The sequence below is a fragment of the Corella eumyota genome, chromosome 6 (genome assembly GCF_963082875.1).
Source record: "Corella eumyota chromosome 6, kaCorEumy4.1, whole genome shotgun sequence".
NCBI classification, from domain to species: domain Eukaryota; kingdom Metazoa; phylum Chordata; class Ascidiacea; order Phlebobranchia; family Corellidae; genus Corella; species Corella eumyota.
In genome coordinates, this window is record NC_137495.1 from 6,065,354 (window position 1) to 6,085,648 (window position 20,295).

At 29.9% G+C, this 20,295-nt stretch overlaps 1 protein-coding gene across 1 annotated transcript; it reads left to right on the forward strand.

The window, feature by feature from the left end:
- The first annotated feature begins 1,048 nt into the window (after positions 1-1,048).
- On the forward strand, positions 1,049-20,224 carry LOC145755540 (protein kinase C alpha type-like). The gene is made up of 18 exons (XM_082571778.1): positions 1,049-1,111; positions 1,253-1,401; positions 1,966-1,997; positions 6,770-6,846; positions 7,083-7,194; positions 8,932-9,060; positions 11,146-11,308; positions 11,606-11,712; positions 12,805-12,926; positions 13,171-13,320; positions 13,641-13,814; positions 13,930-14,021; positions 14,299-14,361; positions 14,737-14,875; positions 15,342-15,422; positions 15,718-15,825; positions 17,552-17,698; positions 18,683-20,224. Exons 1-18 carry the CDS (start codon positions 1,109-1,111, stop codon positions 18,848-18,850), a joined length of 2,016 nt encoding a protein of 671 aa, XP_082427904.1. The 5' UTR covers positions 1,049-1,108; the 3' UTR covers positions 18,851-20,224.
- Positions 20,225-20,295: the final 71 nt, after the last annotated feature.

Consider the following 20,295-nt stretch of genomic DNA (forward strand, 5'->3'; position numbering starts at 1 on the left):
TGCAGGCACAGCATTTGAATCTGTGATTAATAAATTACTAAATAAGTAGAAATAAAACCTAGCATTTTTACCATATTTTCGACCGACTGTTTTAATGATTGATTTTATTGATTTTTGATCAATTTAAATTTTTAAACCTGGATGGTATTCATGTTATTAATTATTGACCAGTAATATTAAACTCAAGGTTGGTTTGTATGCTCAAGCTGTAGTAATAAAATAGCTTCTTCTATTGGCGAGGCATTATCCAGGAAAGTCAGATAGGGTTGCAGGAATGTATTTTTAGTTTTGCTGAAGGAAGTCAGAAAGATCTTAGGTGGTTGAAGGCAAAAATTGGTAGCAAAGTGTAACAGAATAAATAAAAAAAGTTAATTTGATTTTAGTTTTTTATATTTGGCCATTGATTAAAAAAAATATTAATTAGTTAGTGAGCTAGTGATAGACTTTTAATTTGTATAAACTCTTTTAAATATTTAAAAAAGTGCATTATATTTAAATAGTACATGAATAATCTAAAAATTTTATTTGCTACTTTTTTATTAAGGCAAAGTTACGTAAATAATAAACTCGATAATTATTTGATTTTTGATACAAGACTAGTAAGCCTTTGTTAAGTGCTGCAAGTCGGATGTGGGATAATAATAAGAGCTATAACAAACCTAGTATAATAGGCAGGATAATTTAAAAATACCTGCCATGAGTCATTGATTGAAAGGGGAAGTACTAATATTTTGTTGCTGGTACGTCGACTCTGTTTCTTTAATAGTTATGCTCTGTTTTAGTATTGCGGTTTTAAGGCATTTTAATCCTGTTTTGCCTATGCCGGCTTAAAGCAGATAATGACAAGATGATTTTGGGGTGTTTTTACTCAATATACTAGCAATACTGAACCTGTAAAAAAATTTAATAAATGACTAAAGTTACATAAAAAGTGATCAGTTTATAGTTATTTTTTATATTTTTATAGCTTAAGCAAGATAGTGTTAACTAATTTATGACGAAAAGAAAATTTTAATTTACAGTTTTTTTATTATTTTTTCTTATTTTTAGGGTTAAGTTTGTGTTTATAATTCTAATTGTTTAAACTTTTGGAGTGAAAGGCTTAGACATGGTAAGTGCAAAGTTATTAATGTTTTTAAATTAATTTATATAGTTTTGAACCTTCTGTTTCAAATTTATATATACCATTAACAGTAATATATAATGCTTTATATTGAACTTGATAGTATTTACTTTTACAAAATCCATTCAGAGTAAGATAGGAGGACCGGACGGGGAATTCAAGGGTTTTGCAAGAAAAGGAGCTCTTCGGCAGAAAGTCCACAAAGTCAGGAGCCACGAATTTATTCCCAGATTCTTTCGTCAGCCAACTTTTTGTAGTCATTGCACTGCTTTTGTTTGGTAAGTTTTCAAGGACATTCTAAATATTTAAATTAAACAAAAATTCAGGTTGTGTGACGTTAAAGAAGCCCTAGAGTCGATTCCAACTGCTTTTATATTGCCTTTATAGTAAAGGTTAGTAAGACAGATTGACAGGTAAATTTCAAGGCTGTTTATGATATTAAACACTGCTCTAGGCAACTTGAGACTTAGTGCAGCTAAACAACAGCTCTATGTTTAGGCTGTGAAGATAACTGTATACATATATATATATATATACATGAAATAAAAATTTATTTTGTTTTTGTAATGTCAAGGTGCAAAAACCTATGCTTGAAAAATAGTATTTTAATAAAACACTACACAAAATGTTTTTTTTTTATATAAATTATTGTTAAAAGGCAGGCTGAGTTTTGATTTTTGGGGATTTTAATTTAATCTCAATATCAAGCTTCCATTTGATGGGCTAATCCACTTTTGTGGATTTAAAATTGGATTATAGCATTCTTTAAACTTTTTATACTTTAAGTTGAATTTGGATTTGGCCTGTAAAAAATTTTAAATTTATTTTTTTTACATTTTTAGGGGGTTCGGAAAGCAAGGATACCAATGCCAAGGTAATATCACCAAACATTCTTGTGTTTATTGTTTTCTAACATGCTTTATTTTGGCATTTGACAATGCTGTCTACTAAAATGTAAATGCCATCTTATTATAAAGGCAATTTTTGTAAATGTGTTCATAAATTCAATCACGTATTTCCTATATAATTCAAGCCATTCCTTGTTTATTTACAAATTAACTTGAACAGTTAATGTCAATTGTGGTTTAGTTTTTGAATCTAATTTTGACTTGTCATGGTGATATACACCGCACCATGCTAGTTATATGTCTAGATAACCAATAACCAACATTATGGCAACATTACTGTTGGCTAGACAAGATTATTTTTCAAGCGCCCATATGAGATTCGTTAAACTATTAAAGTTTAACACTATGTTCAAATGCCCGAGGCAGAATTATTACACATTTTTTAAATTTTATATTAAACAATGTGCAGTTTATGCTTGATTGCATGTTTCTCAAAAAGCCATAATGCAAAGGTTTTCTTAAGGCTTTTGGCAAACTAAAATGTTTACTTTTAGTAGGGTAAAAACGCAAAACTATTTTAATGTAATCATTTTATAAGAACCATTAACCAATAAATGTATAATTTCGCATAGGGGATTGTTTTTTGCCAATAAAAAGGTTTCAAATATTTAAAAAATTCATTTCAAGACAAATCGGCATATCAATGCCCAATCAATTGTGACATCATTTAAGTCAAACTACGTTATACGACCACAGGCGTGATGACGTAAAAATACGTAATAAATTAAAAAAATATTGACGTTTATTTTCAACCGGCCTGTAAAAATCCGAAATAATTAATTTTTTTTCGATTTAATTTTATTTTTAGATCGCTGGATGCGTTAGCAGTAATGAAAATTATCGATTAACCAATTATTAATTTTTTTTCGTGTTCTTTTAGTTATTTGGGATCGATTTTTATCTTAGTCCGTCGTTGGTTATTCGGTTACGTTCGATCCGACCTAATTTTGGTCGTAACTTTTTTCGGGTTCGACCTTTCAAAATTTAACTGACGAACATTAATTAGTTTAAATTCCTTAAACGGTCTGGTCTTAAATAATTGCTTTATGTCCAATGTGTTTTTACTGTGGCTTTAAGTGGTATAGCTTGCCTCTTAAAGGTGGATGATAGCGTATTGTTTTTGTAGCTTTTCGATTCTTAGTATTTGTTTAATAATTAAAAAATTCCCTGACCAAAAGATTTTCGATGAGGTCAATTATTACTTATTTTATTAGGCGTATGATTTTAAAAATTTTGTTGTTAATTTTTAAATGGACAATAAATGTAGTTTAAAACATGAATGTTTAAAGTATAATGGTCTCAATATATGACTTAATATTTATTTTGCCTTGCCCTAGCCCATTTATTAATCGGTCGAATGGTTCAGAGTAAACTTTTTTTTTGGTAAACCACCAAATTTTATACATAAATAAAGGTAAACCTATGCACCTCAATCTTAAATGCCTCAAGTTGTATTTTTTTACTCTGGAATTTAGCAAAATAAAAAAGGCTAAAAAATTTTTAAATTTAATTTATTCTTAATATAGAGGTTAGAGTCTATTTTATTATAAGGACATACCCAAAGACCCTATTTGGTTATAGATCCCTTAAACGGTGGCAATTCGTTACATGAATTCTTCTATTTATTGATGTTTGTTTTTTTTTTGAAATAAAATGTGGCAAAGCCAGCGCCAAGAGTAAAGGTCGCTATTATTAATTTGATTTTAATAGTGCGATTCACATTCTAATTCAAACCACAATCTGTTATTTTTCAAAAATACTATTATTTTCTTACTCCTACGTTAATAATATTATTCAAAGATCTCTTAATTCGGTAGGTAGTAAAACGCTATGAATAAACACTATCTTCGTTGCGAGTTGCGACCATATTACGAGAATTAAAAAGTAACTTATATAGCGGGAAATCGACTTGTTTATGAAATGGTAAATTTATGTTTTTTTTACAAGAAAATCCTATTTACTCCGCAACCGGGGAACCAGAAACCTACATATAACAACGCAAGTGCCGATTAAACATAAGCATATGCGATGAAGAGCGTTTAGCTGATTCTTGTTGTTGCTCTTGTTGTTTGCCCTATTCATCATTTTCACTGCCACATATTAAAACGACACAAAATCTATAAATTACTGTACTGGTTATGATTACTGGCATATGTTATTGCGTGTTTTTTTTCTGTGTTAACACGCAGAGGTAATCAGAACGTTAACCTATTCGGGGAATTAGAATCTGTTGTTTTGTCGATTTTGGGTTTGTTTTGTTAATTTATTTTGGCTCGCACGAATTTGTTCTGTTTATCTAACCATATTGGGAGCAGAATAAGGTCAAAATCGCCAAGCTGACTTTTTAATTTCTTTGGGTTAAGGTAAAATGATATTGCTTATCATCTATAGGTAAGTGGGCTTCGATTTAGGGGTGTACGGAGTGGTGGTTGAATTTTGAATCTCCCTGAATTTTGAATCTCCAAAAAACTAGAATTTTCACACTCGAAAAAAATTTTTTTTAAGTCGTCTTTTTCAACTGAATATAAAATAGTAAAAGGAAAAATTAAGACTGCTATTAAAACTTAATGCAGTACACACAGACACATAGACACACAAAGGTGTCAACGCGGAAGTCTTGCTTATATATTGTGCCACTATAATGTATTGTTAAACCGCGTCTTAACGCCATGATATAAGAATTTCAAATTTCGTTTAGGCAATCGGTGACGTCACTTCTTCGTGGTGCTGATGTTATTGTACGGTGTATTGTGTCTAAGTCTTCACGTTAACAAATTTTTATTATAAAATTTTAAAGCTTTAAAAATGTGCTAGTGCTTTTTTGTGATTTATTTTTGGGGCTATTGGTGATACAAACTTTACATAGAAAAACAAAATTTAGTAGATATTGAAAACCACATTAAACTGTATAAAATCACATATATATATTTTAAATTTCATAAAGTATATTTGTAATACTTTTGTGTCCATTTATGTAGTGTTTAAATTTATTTAAAATCGATTATTCTGACATTTTGAACCCTAATAAAGATATCACCCATTAAGAGCTTTCATTTTTCGGTTAAATTTTTTTCCGAAAATAGAAAAAAATTCGAGTCATTTCCAGAATTGATATATTATTTATAAACCCTGGTTATCGCATATAATGAAAGTACTACAAAAAATCAATAAACATATGCTTTTGTATTCCAATGTACATATTTACTGAGTTTAAATCCCTGATAGAAAATCGATTATTAACTTATTCTGCGTTTTAACACCTTTATTTATATATCGAAATTCGACACGTTTTAGCGTAAGGTAAACGGTACAGTGTAAATTTGCTATACAAAAAAAGCTTTGTGTAAATTTTATTAGCTTAGCAAAATACATAATATTTTTTTCGCCTAGTAAATAATTTTTTGTTAATTCGTGGCAAATTCAATTGGGAACATGGTGTTTTTACTGTTGCAAATTAATAACTGTCGTTATAACGGAATCCGCAATAGGAAATGGTAATGCTATCATACCTCCCAATCGGTATAGTTGTGCAATTTAGCTATGCCATTATAATCCATTGCATTTTTTAACACTAAATTATATAAATTACATATTTTTTGGCAATCTAATATAATGTGGTACGAGAATTGGTATTTGTAAATACATGGTTTAAGGTGATTTAGTATGGCACTGTAGGGGTTTAAACTTAAGACCTTTTGACCTAAGTTAGGCAGTATAATAGATGAATCATACAACTGACACGAGCATCTCGAAAAATTCCTGTATATATATTTATAAGCAAAACGTCACTTGGCAAAAATTTCGGTATTTCGAGTTGTTTTAAAATTAGCTAACTGATAATGCCTTTTTGGTTGTATCTTTGCAACTGGAGTTTTGTAATTTACTCGGTGTTTTTGGAGACAACAGGTCTCAGGGTGCCCTGGTTATGACTCCTTATCATGGAAACTTCACAAAAAGGGCTTAGAGCCAAAAACCTTAACACGTATATACGCACCTAAAAATAACTTGTCCTTTTCTACGCAATGTTTAAAGGTTTTAGAAAAAGATTTAATTGGTTTTTGATCATTTGTTGATTACTGAATATATTGTTTTGCATTTCTTACAAGAATTAATTTTTGGATTTTAACAGCTTGTAGATTGTTTTAAAATTAGTTCATTTAAAGAAGAAAACATGGCACTTTGAATTTTGTTTCAAAAATATAATATTCATATGTAGGTCTTCAATAGACCGTAAACCATAAACTTACGCAATAGTAAGGTTACGTGTATAGCAAAACGTGATTTTTCACGGTGTCACGTCACCTTTACGCCCGGTAGGTTAGCGTATGTTACGTTAGCTTTAGCTCTCATGGTGATGCAATAACGTTGTATGATGTTATATTTTTGTGTTATTGACATATCCACAACGCCTGTCACATTTACCGATATCGAAAGTTTGTTTTTCGCGTATTTGTTAGAAAATATATTAACCTTTATATTAACCTTTGTTGCCCGGAATATTGGAATAGTTAATATACGCTGTAAGGTTTTAAGGAAAATATTTCGCGGATATGTCAAAATTTTGTTTGAAGGAGAAAGTTGGTGACATTAAAACAATTGACATTTCTATTCCGAGTAGACCTTTCTTAATTTATTTTTGTTACATTATTATGTTTACCCTTAATTTTGGGGGGTAAAGTTCAGAAAAAAAACGCTATATAGGTGTATAGTTTTACTAACGTTGTGTCTTTTTTTACAGTTTGCCAGCTTGTTGTGCATAAAAGATGCCATGAACTTGTTTATTTTGATTGTCCAGGCGTAGAAAAGAGCACTCCTGTAAGTTATTTATATTTTTTGGCCAAAATTTTAAAGCAATTTTCGGTAACCTTGATTTTGTGATTTTTTTGGAGACGGGCAGGTTTTTGGTTTTTTACTTATTACAAGCTTTTTTCACACTCTTTTTGTTCTATGCAAAACCAAGCAAGCCCTTATAATTTCTACTAGCTTATTACTATTATGTATTATGTCACTCATAGCATGTATTATACCTTAACTTTATGTTGTTGTTACAGGAACAAGCTAGCCAGCATAAGTTTAGGCCGGCCACCTACACCAGCCCAACGTTTTGTGATCACTGTGGTTCGTTGTTGTATGGTCTATTGCGCCAAGGAATGAAATGCACGTGTAAGTACAGAATAAAGTTAAAAAATGTGTCTGAAAAAGTTGAAAAATTTGTAAAATTTTTTTTTTGGGGGGAGGAGGGGTGGGGAGTTTTTTTGTTGACCTATTGATCACCCCTTTTAGTATACGTGAACCGTGTAGGTTATACGGAACGTAACATACGCGTGGGTTATCCTTTTTATTTTCGCTTTCAACGTCGTTTCCAACGTTTTCTATAGTCAATCATTTTTGTTTCCTGTAAATTTGATACATTCTCACACTACTTACCTTGCGTCCATCATAATTTAACATTTTTTACGTAAACATTGACCCGTGAATCTATTTCTAAAAACGTAGTTCGAGGAAAAGAAGTGTTTTTTTTTGTTTTGCGTGAAACGCTAGATTTATATTCAATACGCCGTCGTATGACAACTATCTGATTTGAAATAGACTTTTTTTACGCTTAAACGAAATACAAGTGTATTTTACGGTTTCAAAATTTCTCCTTAGTGGATAAATATAGTTAATAATAATCTGACTCTATGTATATCCTTAATATATATATATATATATATATATTTATAATCATACTCTTGTGACTTTTACGGTTCTCACATCTCTTTTTCTCACAGACCTAAATTCTTGTTGGACCGCCGAGTACAAGCGATCCGAATATTATTTTTATTTATTTAAAAATAGAAACGCAAATTATCTCAAAAAATCACGTTATTTATGTCAAAAGACTAAATTGTAAAATTTTCACCTTTAGGTCGGTGAGCGGTTAAAATATGGGCTATGTGTTGCTTAACTTCCGTCACGACTATACTTTGTACTTGAACGCGCACGTGCTTTTTAAGTAGAAAACGTTAACGCAAGATTTACGCCTAGGATTTTATGTAAATTACGTGCGAGACTGAATGAACATTTTTTTCTGCGCGATGTTTTTTTTAAAAGACGCGTTTACACGCGCTTTCAATTCGGGTATAGTAAAGCCTTGTGAACGGTATATCATGTGTCCATTTTTTTCGACTATAGTTTTTATATACACTCCATTTTTACCCAAAATGTGGAAATTACATAAATTTTTACCCAGTTAAAATGCATTTTATGGATAGAGTTCAAAAAAATCATAACAGCATTATTTATTTTTCCATTTTATTAACATCGTGATACTGCATTTTTGCAAGCCGCGTATGCAGTGAGTATTATTTTAACCTATTTCCAGCAGTCTCATATCGTTCGCGTTTATTTTTAAACCATTCTGCAAACTCAGTCGTCCATCTATTTTGGGTACGTGAAACCACGCAGCGCAATTTTCTCGTTACGCTATTTTAAACCTTTAATTTTCGACGTTGTTTTAAGCCGTACATTTTCGAACGTCTTATGTAATCAATACTCTTAATTTATGTGCTAAACACTTCAAAGAGTAAACTAAAATTAGACCGACTTGTCGAATACCTATATAAAGCATAAACTCGATATGCGTCAAATCGTTTTCTAATCTACCAGATTTTTTATTTCCAAAATCTATTTTTAACAGTTTTATTAATTTTAGATTATTAAAGCGACCGTCTCGCGTATTAGTTTTTATTTTAAGCGAATTGTACCTACTTTAAAGGGTTAGGTTAATAGATAACGCATTTGCTAAAAACTCCTTTATTTAGACTTAAAACAATTTTTTTTTTCCGAATAGTTAAAAAAGCGTTAAAATTTTTATTTTACATTTTTGGAAAAAATCTAATTTTGAACTTCATTTTTTAGCTTGCAACTTGAATTACCACAAAAAATGCATCCCAAACGTGCCTTTTCTCTGTGGGAAGGACCACACTGAGAAACGGGGGCGGATTTTGTTGGACGCCAGTGTCACCGACAACAAAGTTACAGTGAACGGTAAGCGGGATTTTTTAAATGTTTTTAAATTTAAATTATTTTAATTTAAAAAAATAGATAAGTGGTTTTTTTGTATAGTAAAAAAATTATGTGTGGGTGTGCGTGTTAAACACATAGATTAACAGTGTGTGTGTGTGTGTGTGTAAGTGTGTGTCGCTAAAGTGACAAAATGTTGTAGTGTTTTGACAAAATGTTGTAGTGTTTTAACAAAATGTTGTAGTGTTTCTACAAATTGTTGTAATGTTTTGGAATAATGTTGTAGTTTTTTGACAAAATGTTGTAGTGTTTCGACAAAATGTTGTAGTGTTTCAACAAAATGTTGTAGTGTTTTGACGAAATGTTGTAGTGTTTTAACAAAATGTTGTAGTGTTTTGACCAAATGTTGTAGTGTTTTGACAAAATGTTGTAGTTTTTTGACAAAATGTTTTAGTGTTATGACAAAATGTTGTAGTGTTTCGACAAAATGTTGTAGTGTTTCAACAAAATGTTGTAGTGTTTCAACAAAATGTTGTAGTGTTTTGACAAAATGTTGTAGTGTTTCAACAAAATGTTGTAGTGTTTCGACTAAATGTTGTAGTGTTTTACCAAATGTTTGTAAAACACTTTTTATTTATTTATTTACGTTAAATAGGCTGTTTAAAGTTATGGTAATACCTTAGTCACGTTTTTGAATTCCTCAGTATTACTTTGTGCTAATGGATTATTTACATATATATGTGTATCGCATTGGCACGATCTTTTTGTGGGTCAATAATGTGTAAAGTTAAAATTTTTGTTTGGTACATTTTAATACTATTTTAAAGTTTTATTGTATATTAGGTTTTTAAAATTAATAAAAATGATTCATAATCTTGATATGGCCTTAAATATAATACGCTCAAACTAAGCCTATTTTTATTGCCTCTAGAAAGTTTTACAGGCTGCTTGTAGCGCTGTAAAACGAGTCATTTTTGCGCATTAAACTTTTATATGCCTGAATGAAACAGCATTTATAAATTCGTTTTTTGCTTAGATCGTTATTCAATTCTTTTAATATCCATCTAAACCTTATAAACCCTCAAAGTGCTGTGTTACTTATATTTTCCGTGCATGAAGGCCAAAAAATAGGTTTGCTATAAGAAAAGGTTAATATCATGAACATGTTTATAATTGACTTTACTCAAAACTCTTTTACATTGTGGTATTAATTAGAAATCGCAATTTAGATATGGTAAGGGCGTTTTTAACAGTCTTGTAATTAATAGTGCCCGCCTACAAACCGATAACCATTTGGCTCGGATGGACGTTTGCCGAAAAAATTTTAAACGAAATTTTGCTCAAATTTGGGGCAACATTTTAAGAGGAATTAAGGGGGCCTTTTAACTAGGAGAATATGGGTAATCTAGGGTGAATAGAAAATCGTCAAATCGTCATGGTAAGGTGCCCGCCTACAAACCGATAACCATTTGGCTCGAATGGACATTTGCCGAAAAAGTTTTAAACAAAATTTTGCTAAAATTCAGGGCAACATTTGTAGAGAAATTAAGGGGGCCTGTTAACTGGGAGAATATGGGTAATCTAGGATGAATAGAAAATGCCCCCCCCCAGTAATATGACGTTTTTCGGACTAATGTCAATTCGGTCAAATGGCTGTAGCCGGTTATTTATACATTGCCACCTGTTTACTTATATCCTTGTGACCTGTAAATAACAGAAAATAAAGTTACGCTTTAATTAAACTGAAAAAGCATGAAGTCAAACTAAGGTCACCGAAATCGCGATCGATTTATCGTGTTATATTTATTGTTATGGCCTTTTACGATTGGTGTGTGTTGTTTAAACGTGTTGTTTATACAGGTGAAGTATTTAATAAAAGATTTTGTCGTAAAAATGATAAGTCTTGTTAAAATAAGAGGCTATTAGTTTGTTGCATTTGGCATTAAATTTTTTTTTTTTTTAAATTGTTTTTTTTTTTTTTTTTTTTAATTTTTTTTCTTAAATAAATATTTTCCTTTGTGTTTTATTTATTATGAAAATTAAACAGGTCTTTTTATTTTAAGAATTTTTTTTTATTTTTATAAATTTTTTTATGTTTTTTTTTAACAGTTCATCAGGGCAAGAACTTGGTGCCTATGGATCCCAACGGGCTGTCCGATCCGTACGTCAAACTTAAGTTAATTCCGTCGAGCAATGATACGAGTGGATCGAAACGCAAAACGACCGTAGTCGAAAAAAACCTTAACCCGTTTTGGAATGAAGTTTTGGTCATGTAAGTGTCTTAAAAATTTTTTTTAATGTGTTTTTTTGAATAGGCTATAACAACTTCGTTAGTATTAGATGCTTCTGCCTTAGTTTATGCCTTTCATTTGTACTTATGCTTCTCAATTTATTAATAAAATCTGTTTAAATATATTAAGGTAAAGCTCATATTATTGCTGTAATTCATTGCACGAGATAGCAGCGGCGGTAGTCGAACCCATGACCTCTCGTTTAAAAAAAAAAATTAAAGTCTTAAACGAAATCGTCACGATATATTATAACTTATTGTTATTTTTATATTGTGTAGACCACTGAAAGAATCTGACAAAGACAGGAGGTTATTAGTCGAGGTATGGGATTGGGATCGGGCTACATCTAACGATTTCATGGGCGCTCTGTCGTTCGGAATATCAGGTAAAAAAATGCCTTTATAGAATTAAGTACAGTGTGCCGTATATCGTAAGAGTGATGATCGAATTTAGATAACACGATGCAAACTGTAAAAAATATTGCAAAAATGTGCTTATTTTTTTTCTGCAAAGGTAATAGTTAGCGAATATTCGCTTTATCCTCTTACGCCTACAAATTTCTTTGTTCAAAAAGATAAAAATCTTGCCGTTTTGGTTTAAAGATGGTCATATCTTTCAGACCTCTTATTAACCTAACCTTGTTATCAGTAATCAAATCATATTTTCCTGCCAGTAAAGTGTTGTTCTCAATATTTAGGGAAAAATTAAAACATGATAAGGCAAAAAAAATATATTAAAACATGATAAGCCAAAAATTTGAAGTTTATGCATAATTGAAAACTGTGAGTCATTTCCAATTGCCAATAACCTTCAAAGTTTTAATTAAAATGTCTTTTCGTTGATTAAAATCGATTCGAAAGTTAATCCCCTGTAAGATTTTCAATATTTTTGCGTTGGTTAACGAAAATTGGTAAAAATTTACGAAGTTTATGAAAAATTTAAAAAAAATGACAAAAATTTGTATATATCTTAAAAAATGTTTTTAAAAAATTAGAATTAAACAGTTTAAATATTAAAATGTGTTCAGTCAAAAATAAAAGTCTAACTCCGCGTTTTACCATTTACTTTAAAACTTATTCAGTATTTTAAGTGGAATTTTCTAGAAAGGGGTTTAGGGTAGGATATGGGGGTCATTAGAAAATTTCTCTTAAAGATTAAATAGTGTTTTTGGGCATTTTGTTTTAAGTTTATTTGGTAAAAAGGTTTTCGGTAATGTAAGAGGCCCTTAGTTTTTTCTTAGTTTTTTTTTAATTTTTTTTTTATTTTGGTTTTTCGCGCATTGATAAACGTAAATAATAAATACGATTTACAATTAATATTACAACAATGCGACGGGAAAAAATGACAAAATCAATTTAATGATTTAAAACATGCCAAAAGTAATAATGTTAAACCCTTATCGCAATCGCTTTGTATCTGCTAACAGTTATTTTTTATCACCTACTAAATAAACTAAAAATTGCATCTTTTGTATTAGAACTTATGAAAATCCCGGCCCATGGTTGGTTTAAGTTGCTTAGTCAACAAGAAGGAGAATTCTATAACGTTCCGATCGTCGAAGACCCCGAAGAACTGGAAGCACTGACCGAAAAATTAGAGGTAAGGATTTTCAAATATTTTGGAATTTTAATATAGGTGTTTTTGGGATGACGTCACGTCGGTAAACACCTTCTTGTGTAAAAAAAGGCAAAAAATTTAACTCACAATACCCTTTTCAGACCATGGAACACCTGTTTTTTTATTTAATCGAATGCGCAAGAATACTTAGTGTTACGTGTTAAATATTTTCAATTTGACCTTATAATGTAATAGTATTAATTAATATTTTTTATATTCCTATAAGCTTCAACGAATTGAAGACGAGAAAATCCGCAACGAGCAGAAGAAAATTAACAATGCCAACAAGCAGAAAATACCCAAAGTTGGCGCTGTGCAAATGAGACCTTCCGATTTCAATTTCTTGCACGTGTTGGGTCGTGGCAGCTTCGGAAAGGTAAGATTTTAGGATTTGATAGATAAGGTTTCGGGTTAGATTCTAGTCGATGACCTTTTTTTTTAAATGAAATTTAACTGGCAAGAAATTTAATTTTTTTTAAACTTTTTGTTATTTACAACATAAGTTAAATTTGCTATATTAAAGTTGGGGGTCACTGTTTTTTATAAGGAATATTTTATTAGGGGACATTCATAAAATAAAAATCTAAGGGCAAGAATATTTAGGGCATATTTTGGTAGGATTTTTGAAAAAGCCAATTTATCCAATTTCATTTACGTGGAAAAAATATTAATCTTTATGTTTATGTTTTTTAATAGGTGTTGCTTGCTGAGAAGAAGGGCACTGAAGAGATCTACGCTATCAAGGTTTTGAAAAAGGACGTTATAGTTCAAGACGACGATGTAGAGTGCACCCTCATCGAGAAAAGAGTGCTCGCCTTGAGTGAGAAACCTTTATTTTTAACTCAGCTCCACTCTTGCTTCCAGACTCAAGTACGTGCAACTCAAAATTAGAAAATTTTTATGGAAAAAAAATTTTTTTTTTTTTTGAAAATTTTGTATTTTTCTAGAACTGGGAAAAAATTTATTAATTTTTAATTTTTTTAAGGATCGACTCTACTTCGTTATGGAATATATCAACGGCGGCGACCTGATGTACCACATTCAGAAAGAGGGCAAATTCAAAGAACCACAGGCTGCGTAAGTGACTTTTCGCGACTTTCGACGTCATCAGTATTTTAATGACGTACTATAGTTTCGAACCTGTTTTTCGGTCACGTGATTTTGTAACGTAACCTTTCATATGAATTAATATTTTATTCCAAGTAAAAATGGTTATGCTTATTAGTTTGTATTTAGACGCCCTCAGGGCAATTTAAAATTATTTTCTGCCAATAATTTAATAAAATTTCGAGTGTCTTCTGTAAATATTTTGATTTTGATTTCGAAAATTGATTATTTTTTACACATATTTTAGGTTTTATGTTGCTGAAATTGCTTTGGGTTTGTTTTATTTGCACGACCGCGGAATAGTGTACAGGTAAGCCCTGTTTACTTAGTGTAAAAATTAGCATAACATGGTAAATATTGGTTATATTAAGCCAGCTTAAACATTAATCCATCCTTAAAATACTTTGATAGTCCTGTACATATAGGTTTGAAAAAAAAAAAATTTGTGTTTATCTTTATGATACCACATTTTTTAGTTAAAATTATTTATTAAAAAAAATAAAAAATAGTATTAAAATATATTAATTTCTATTAAATAAGATAAAAAATATTTTTTAAAACTCAAAAAAACTATAATGACTTATAACTTTAATATAGTTAATTTTCACAGTCTTAATAGTACACCAATGTGCAAAACTTCCATACTTCAAAATATTTAAATTTTTTTTTAATTTTTGTGTTGCAGGGATTTAAAATTAGACAACGTTATGTTGGATTCGCAAGGCCACATTAAAATCGCCGATTTTGGAATGTGCAAAGAACAAATCAAAAACGGGAATACGACTAACACATTTTGCGGAACACCTGACTACATAGCACCAGAGGTAAGACAAAAAAAACTAGGTTTACCACGTATCTTATTATCATATAACGCTTATCTAATCTTGCATACTTTATACACATTACGCTTCGTTTAACAATAACGATCACATACATGAGTTTAACGACCTCAGTTTTTGGTTTGCTTAACCTTGTGTGTTCGTTTTTAAGTAAACATTTAAAATTGTTCCTTATCGTAATTCAAGTTTAAGTATTTTAGGTTGAAATTTTTAACAACCCGTTTTATTGTTCAATTTATTATCTCTTTTTTGCTAAATGAAAATTATTTTCCTTCTTGCCAAGCATTCAAAAAAAATTGTTTGGTTATTAAGAGGGCTAGGCTAGTGTTTTGATAATATCATAAATTTTAGCTTTTTATACCTATATTAAAAGAAATCATTGTAAAAATCTGTTTTTCTTATTCTTTTAAAATTATTTTAGTATATCAAAAATCATTCTTTTTTTTTGCAGATTATTGTGTACGAACCTTACGGAAAATCAGTGGACTGGTGGGCATACGGGGTTCTACTCTACGAAATGTTAGCTGGACAGGTAAAAAATTTAAATTTTTCTTTTAATAAATTTTTGCATTTTTTGTGATTTAATTTAGGTGCGTTAAAGCATTCGTATATATTCATGTGGTGTAACTTTTTTGCTGTCTGTGTGCACTAAAAAATACGTTGATGACGTATCTTATGTTAATGACGTCATTGGTAAGCAAAACAAACAAAAATACAAACATGTCATAACACTATCTTAGAACTATTTTTGACTGGTTTGTTGTAATACCACGTGACCAATTCGAAAAAAATGACGTAATTTATGACGTCATATTTTATTTTTTTAGCCTCCCTTCGACGGAGAGGATGAGGACGAATTGTTCCAGGCGATTATTGATAATTGTGTTTCCTATCCGAGGTCGATGAGCAAAGAGGCAGTGGGATTGTGCAAAGGGGTAATTTCAATTTTTAATATTTTTTATAGAGGGCTTATAGTTGTGCAAGTAGTGGGTAAATTTTCAGGGGTAATTGAAATGGAAAGGTTGTCTTTATGGCAGGTTAGTCGCACAGATGATATAATAAAAAATATTGTCTTTTGCGTTCAAAATTTTGCTCAAATTGTTTTTTTTATATCACCTTAAGGTGATAGATTTTACATTTTTCATTGGGTAGGGGTGTGACATTGTGACGTGTTTGAGCTATCCGTAAACGCCGGGCTTAGGGCGAAAAAGTGGCAATGGTGCGGCTCGAACCCGAAACCTTTTGGCTCGTAGTCTGACGCCATGACTGTTTCACCACACAACTTTTTGCGTTCAAAATCTTACTCGCATTGTTTTTTTGCTTTTAAAATTTTTACTTAAATTTTTTTTTATTTTAAATAAAACCCATTCAAAAATCATTTTAATAAAAGGTAAAAATTGGCACATTCCGAAAAATCGACACAGTAATAAACACGTTACTTTAAATTATCGACCTCACTGAAGGCTCGGAAATGTGTTTATAAATAATTAATCACTTTAGGCTTAAATAACATTCCAAAAATAAACGAAGCGTAATGCGTATCTACTTGCACTTAAATTTATATATTTTATGGCTTAATTTATTAAAGGCCATGCCATCTTTATTAGTTACAAGATGGGAATACCCAATTTAATAGTTTTAAAATAGTTTTTTAATAATTTGATAAAAAAAAACAATAAAATTTAACAATAAAATTTATGACTTAAATATTAAAATTTATGCTCTTTTTATTAGTTACAAGATGGGAATACCCAATTTAATAGTTTTAAAATATTTTTTTAATAATTTTATAAAAAAAAAACAATAAAATTTAACAATAAAATTTATGGCTTAATTTATTAAAATGTTTGCCTTTTTTATTAGTTACAAGATGTGAATACCCAATTTAATAGTTTTAAAATAGTTTTTTAATAATTTGATAAAAAAAAAAACAATAAAATTTAACAATAAAATTTATGACTTAAATATTAAAATTTATGCTCTTTTTATTAGTTACAAGATGGGAATACCCAATTTAATAGTTTTAAAATATTTTTTTAATAATTTTATAAAAAAAAACAATAAAATTTAACAATAAAATTTATGACTTAATTTATTAAAATGTTTGCCTTTTTTATTAGTTACAAGATGTGAATACCCAATTTAATAGTTTTAAAATAGTTTTTTAATAATTTGATAAAAGAAAAAACATCAAAATTCAACAATAAAATTTATGACTTAATTTATTAAAATGTTTGCCTTTTTTATTAGTTACAAGATGTGAATACCCAATTTAATAGTTTTAAAATTTTTTTATAATAATTTGATAAAAGAAAAAAGAAAAAAATTCAACATTAAAATTTATGACTTATTTATTAAAATTTATGCCATTTTTATTAGTTACAAGATGGGAATACCCAATTTAATAGTTTTAAAATAGTTTTTTAATAATTTGATAAAAGAAAAAACAATAAAATTCAACAATAAAATTTATGACTTAAATTTTAAAATTTATGCTCTTTTTTTTAGTTACAAGATGTGAATACCCAATTTAATAGTTTTAAAATATTTTTTTAATAATTTAATAAAAAAAAAAAATAATAAAATTTACAAGACCTTAACAGACTTAGGTTGTATAAAACCTTTCTGCAAATACGATAAAAAAATATTTCTGTTTCTTAGTTACTGCAAAAACATCCCAGCAAGCGTTTGGGATGCAAAGACACTCCAGACAGCAAGAACGACATCACCGATCACAGCTTTTTCAGGCACGTTAATTGGGTGCGTTTGGCTGCCAGAGAAATTCAGCCTCCTTTTAAACCAAAAATCGTAAGTAAAAAAAAAATTATTTTGGTTTTTCAGTTTAAGGTTGTCTAAGAAAATAGGGACTGCGAATTTTAAATTTTAAACTTAATGTAAACACTAAAAAGTCAAGGCAGAAACCATAATAGGAATTTATACATGGGGATTAAAACGTTGATGCCAATCATGGCACATAATTATAATATTTATTTACAAAAATTTAACATGACATAAAATTAATAACATTTAATAGATGTACATGGGCATAGAAATTCATTTTAGCATTTTAGTTTTACGTAGTGCCCAAAGTAATTTGAATTAGCCCTTTTTAATTGCATTCACCTTTATTTAAAATTAGTAATTTTCAAGATAATTTCGATTTAATTTAGTAATTATAGAAATAATTTGTCTTATGAAAAGTACTTACCTCCTTACGTTTCACTGTAACACTTTATTTTAAACAAAAATTACAAAACATAATTTTACTTTCACTAATTTTTTATGACTAATACATTGAAAAACTCGCATTCTTACTGATATGCTAATATATTATCACGAATAACATCACGAGTCACGAAATGAACACTCATATCACGTGATGCACAAATGATACACGTGAGTTACAGCATATTTTTCGTGGAACTCATGTGTATCACGTGGTATGTTCTTTTGTGCATCACGTGACGTGTTTATTTCGTGATCACGAATTCTACTAAATCACGCTCATATCACGACGCACTCATCAACACTTGTTTTTGTTGTTTTTCATTTCATATTGTTCCGTGACACTGCCCGGTTATGCATTGTGTGCTGTCTTTGCTCATCATCACGTGCTCTGATGACGTAATCATGATTCGTGTGACGTCACTGCCGTTGCCATGTGCTTGTCTATTGTCTGTGGTTTTGTGACGTTATCGCCTGCGCCTCGAATCCCTATTTGCTGAATCTACATCACCCGCGTCATCTTCGTCGCCCATTTTTCTGACGTCATCGACTCGTGACGTCATGCAGAGCTCGAACCTCACCGAGAACTTCGACAAGTATTTCACGCGCAGCAAGCCGAACCTGACCCCGATCGACCCCAACTTTCTGCGCAACATCAACCAGGACGAGTTCGACGGCTTCTCGTTCGTCAACGATGACTTTAAACCAATCATGCGCAAGGATTATACCACGTGATTTGTGACGTCATCAGTTATTGGCCCGACTGTTTTTCGCGGGACACGAAAACTCACGAAAATGTTTTTTGTTAATTGCAAAAAATTAGGGCGTTTTTTTTGTACGTAAAAAATGCCGTTAGAAAATTGTTTTTTTTTTACATTTTGGGCCCACAAAAAGATTCCAACCTAACGACTAACCTTCTTACTATACTAACATTGTTTGTTTCGTGTTTTTTGGGCAGTATTTTTTGTCAAAATCTAAAAATATCCTTTATTTTTTGCTTGAAATCTTAATCAGTAAAACGCTACATTGAAATATTAACTTGCCTTTCGGTTCGCAGTAATTAAAGACGCATTCTTAACCGCTTTAGCCAAATTACATAAACTCATTTTGTTACCTCTTAATTTTAGTAACTTATTTAGGATATTTTTGCCAGATCTTCGCTAAGTTTGAAATTTTTTTTCAGTAATTTGCACTAACTAATTAGCGTTCTTGCGTTATCCTAATGCATTTTTTATTCTAAGTTTTATTTAAAATCTACGCCAACTATTCTGTTTTAGATAAATTCGGATGTAATTTTCTCCCAGCGCTTAAATATAGTTTTCACTTAATTGCTATTTGTAATTGAATTAAATACGAATATCGTTCACACATTTAGTTTAAGATAATAATCATTTTTTTTGTATTGTGTAAAAATGTAACTTTTGTTAAAGAAAAATCATGTATTTTGTAATAACTATAGAGGCAGTAAGAAATAATTGTTTAAACATTTCGTGTATTAAATATATCGTTATAAAATAATTCCTTAATTGTATCAATATTGTGCGTATAGTCTATATTACGAGTGTTACAAAAACAATTTTAAAATTACTTTTTCTGTCTTGACTGTTATGTTGTATTATTATTATTGTTTCACCTATTCTGAATGATTATCGTATAGTAAAGATTAATCGTATTAATTGGCCAGTAATTTTTTTTTTAAATAATTTTTTAGGTTTTTTATTAATTTTGCCATAATTGATATCTTGTGATGGTTTTCTGTATCGAAAGTTTATGTAATTCGGTTGTGTTTTGACAAGGTTTTTACCAATTTAATTTTCCATAGGTTACAACACTAATTTTAAGTATTAAAATTTTTGTCACACTTTTTTTGTTAATGTAAGTAAAATAGTAACCCAACTTTGCCATAATTAAGTTTCTACTTAAGACTATGTGTTTTTTTTTTGCATGACAGTTGAACGTTTAGAGCACTTTCACGCAATCGTTCACTATATTGTTATACGTTTCAACATGCATTTGTTATTGTACGTTTGTTGACCTGTTCGGCTTGCATGAAAAGCACGTGCGTTTTAATTCTAAGTTTGGGTAATAAATTAAAAGGACGACTTATTATTTAAAGATAATTTTTTAGGGAATAACAGTGTACTGTTATGTTAAAAAAAGGCATTACATTTTAATTTGGT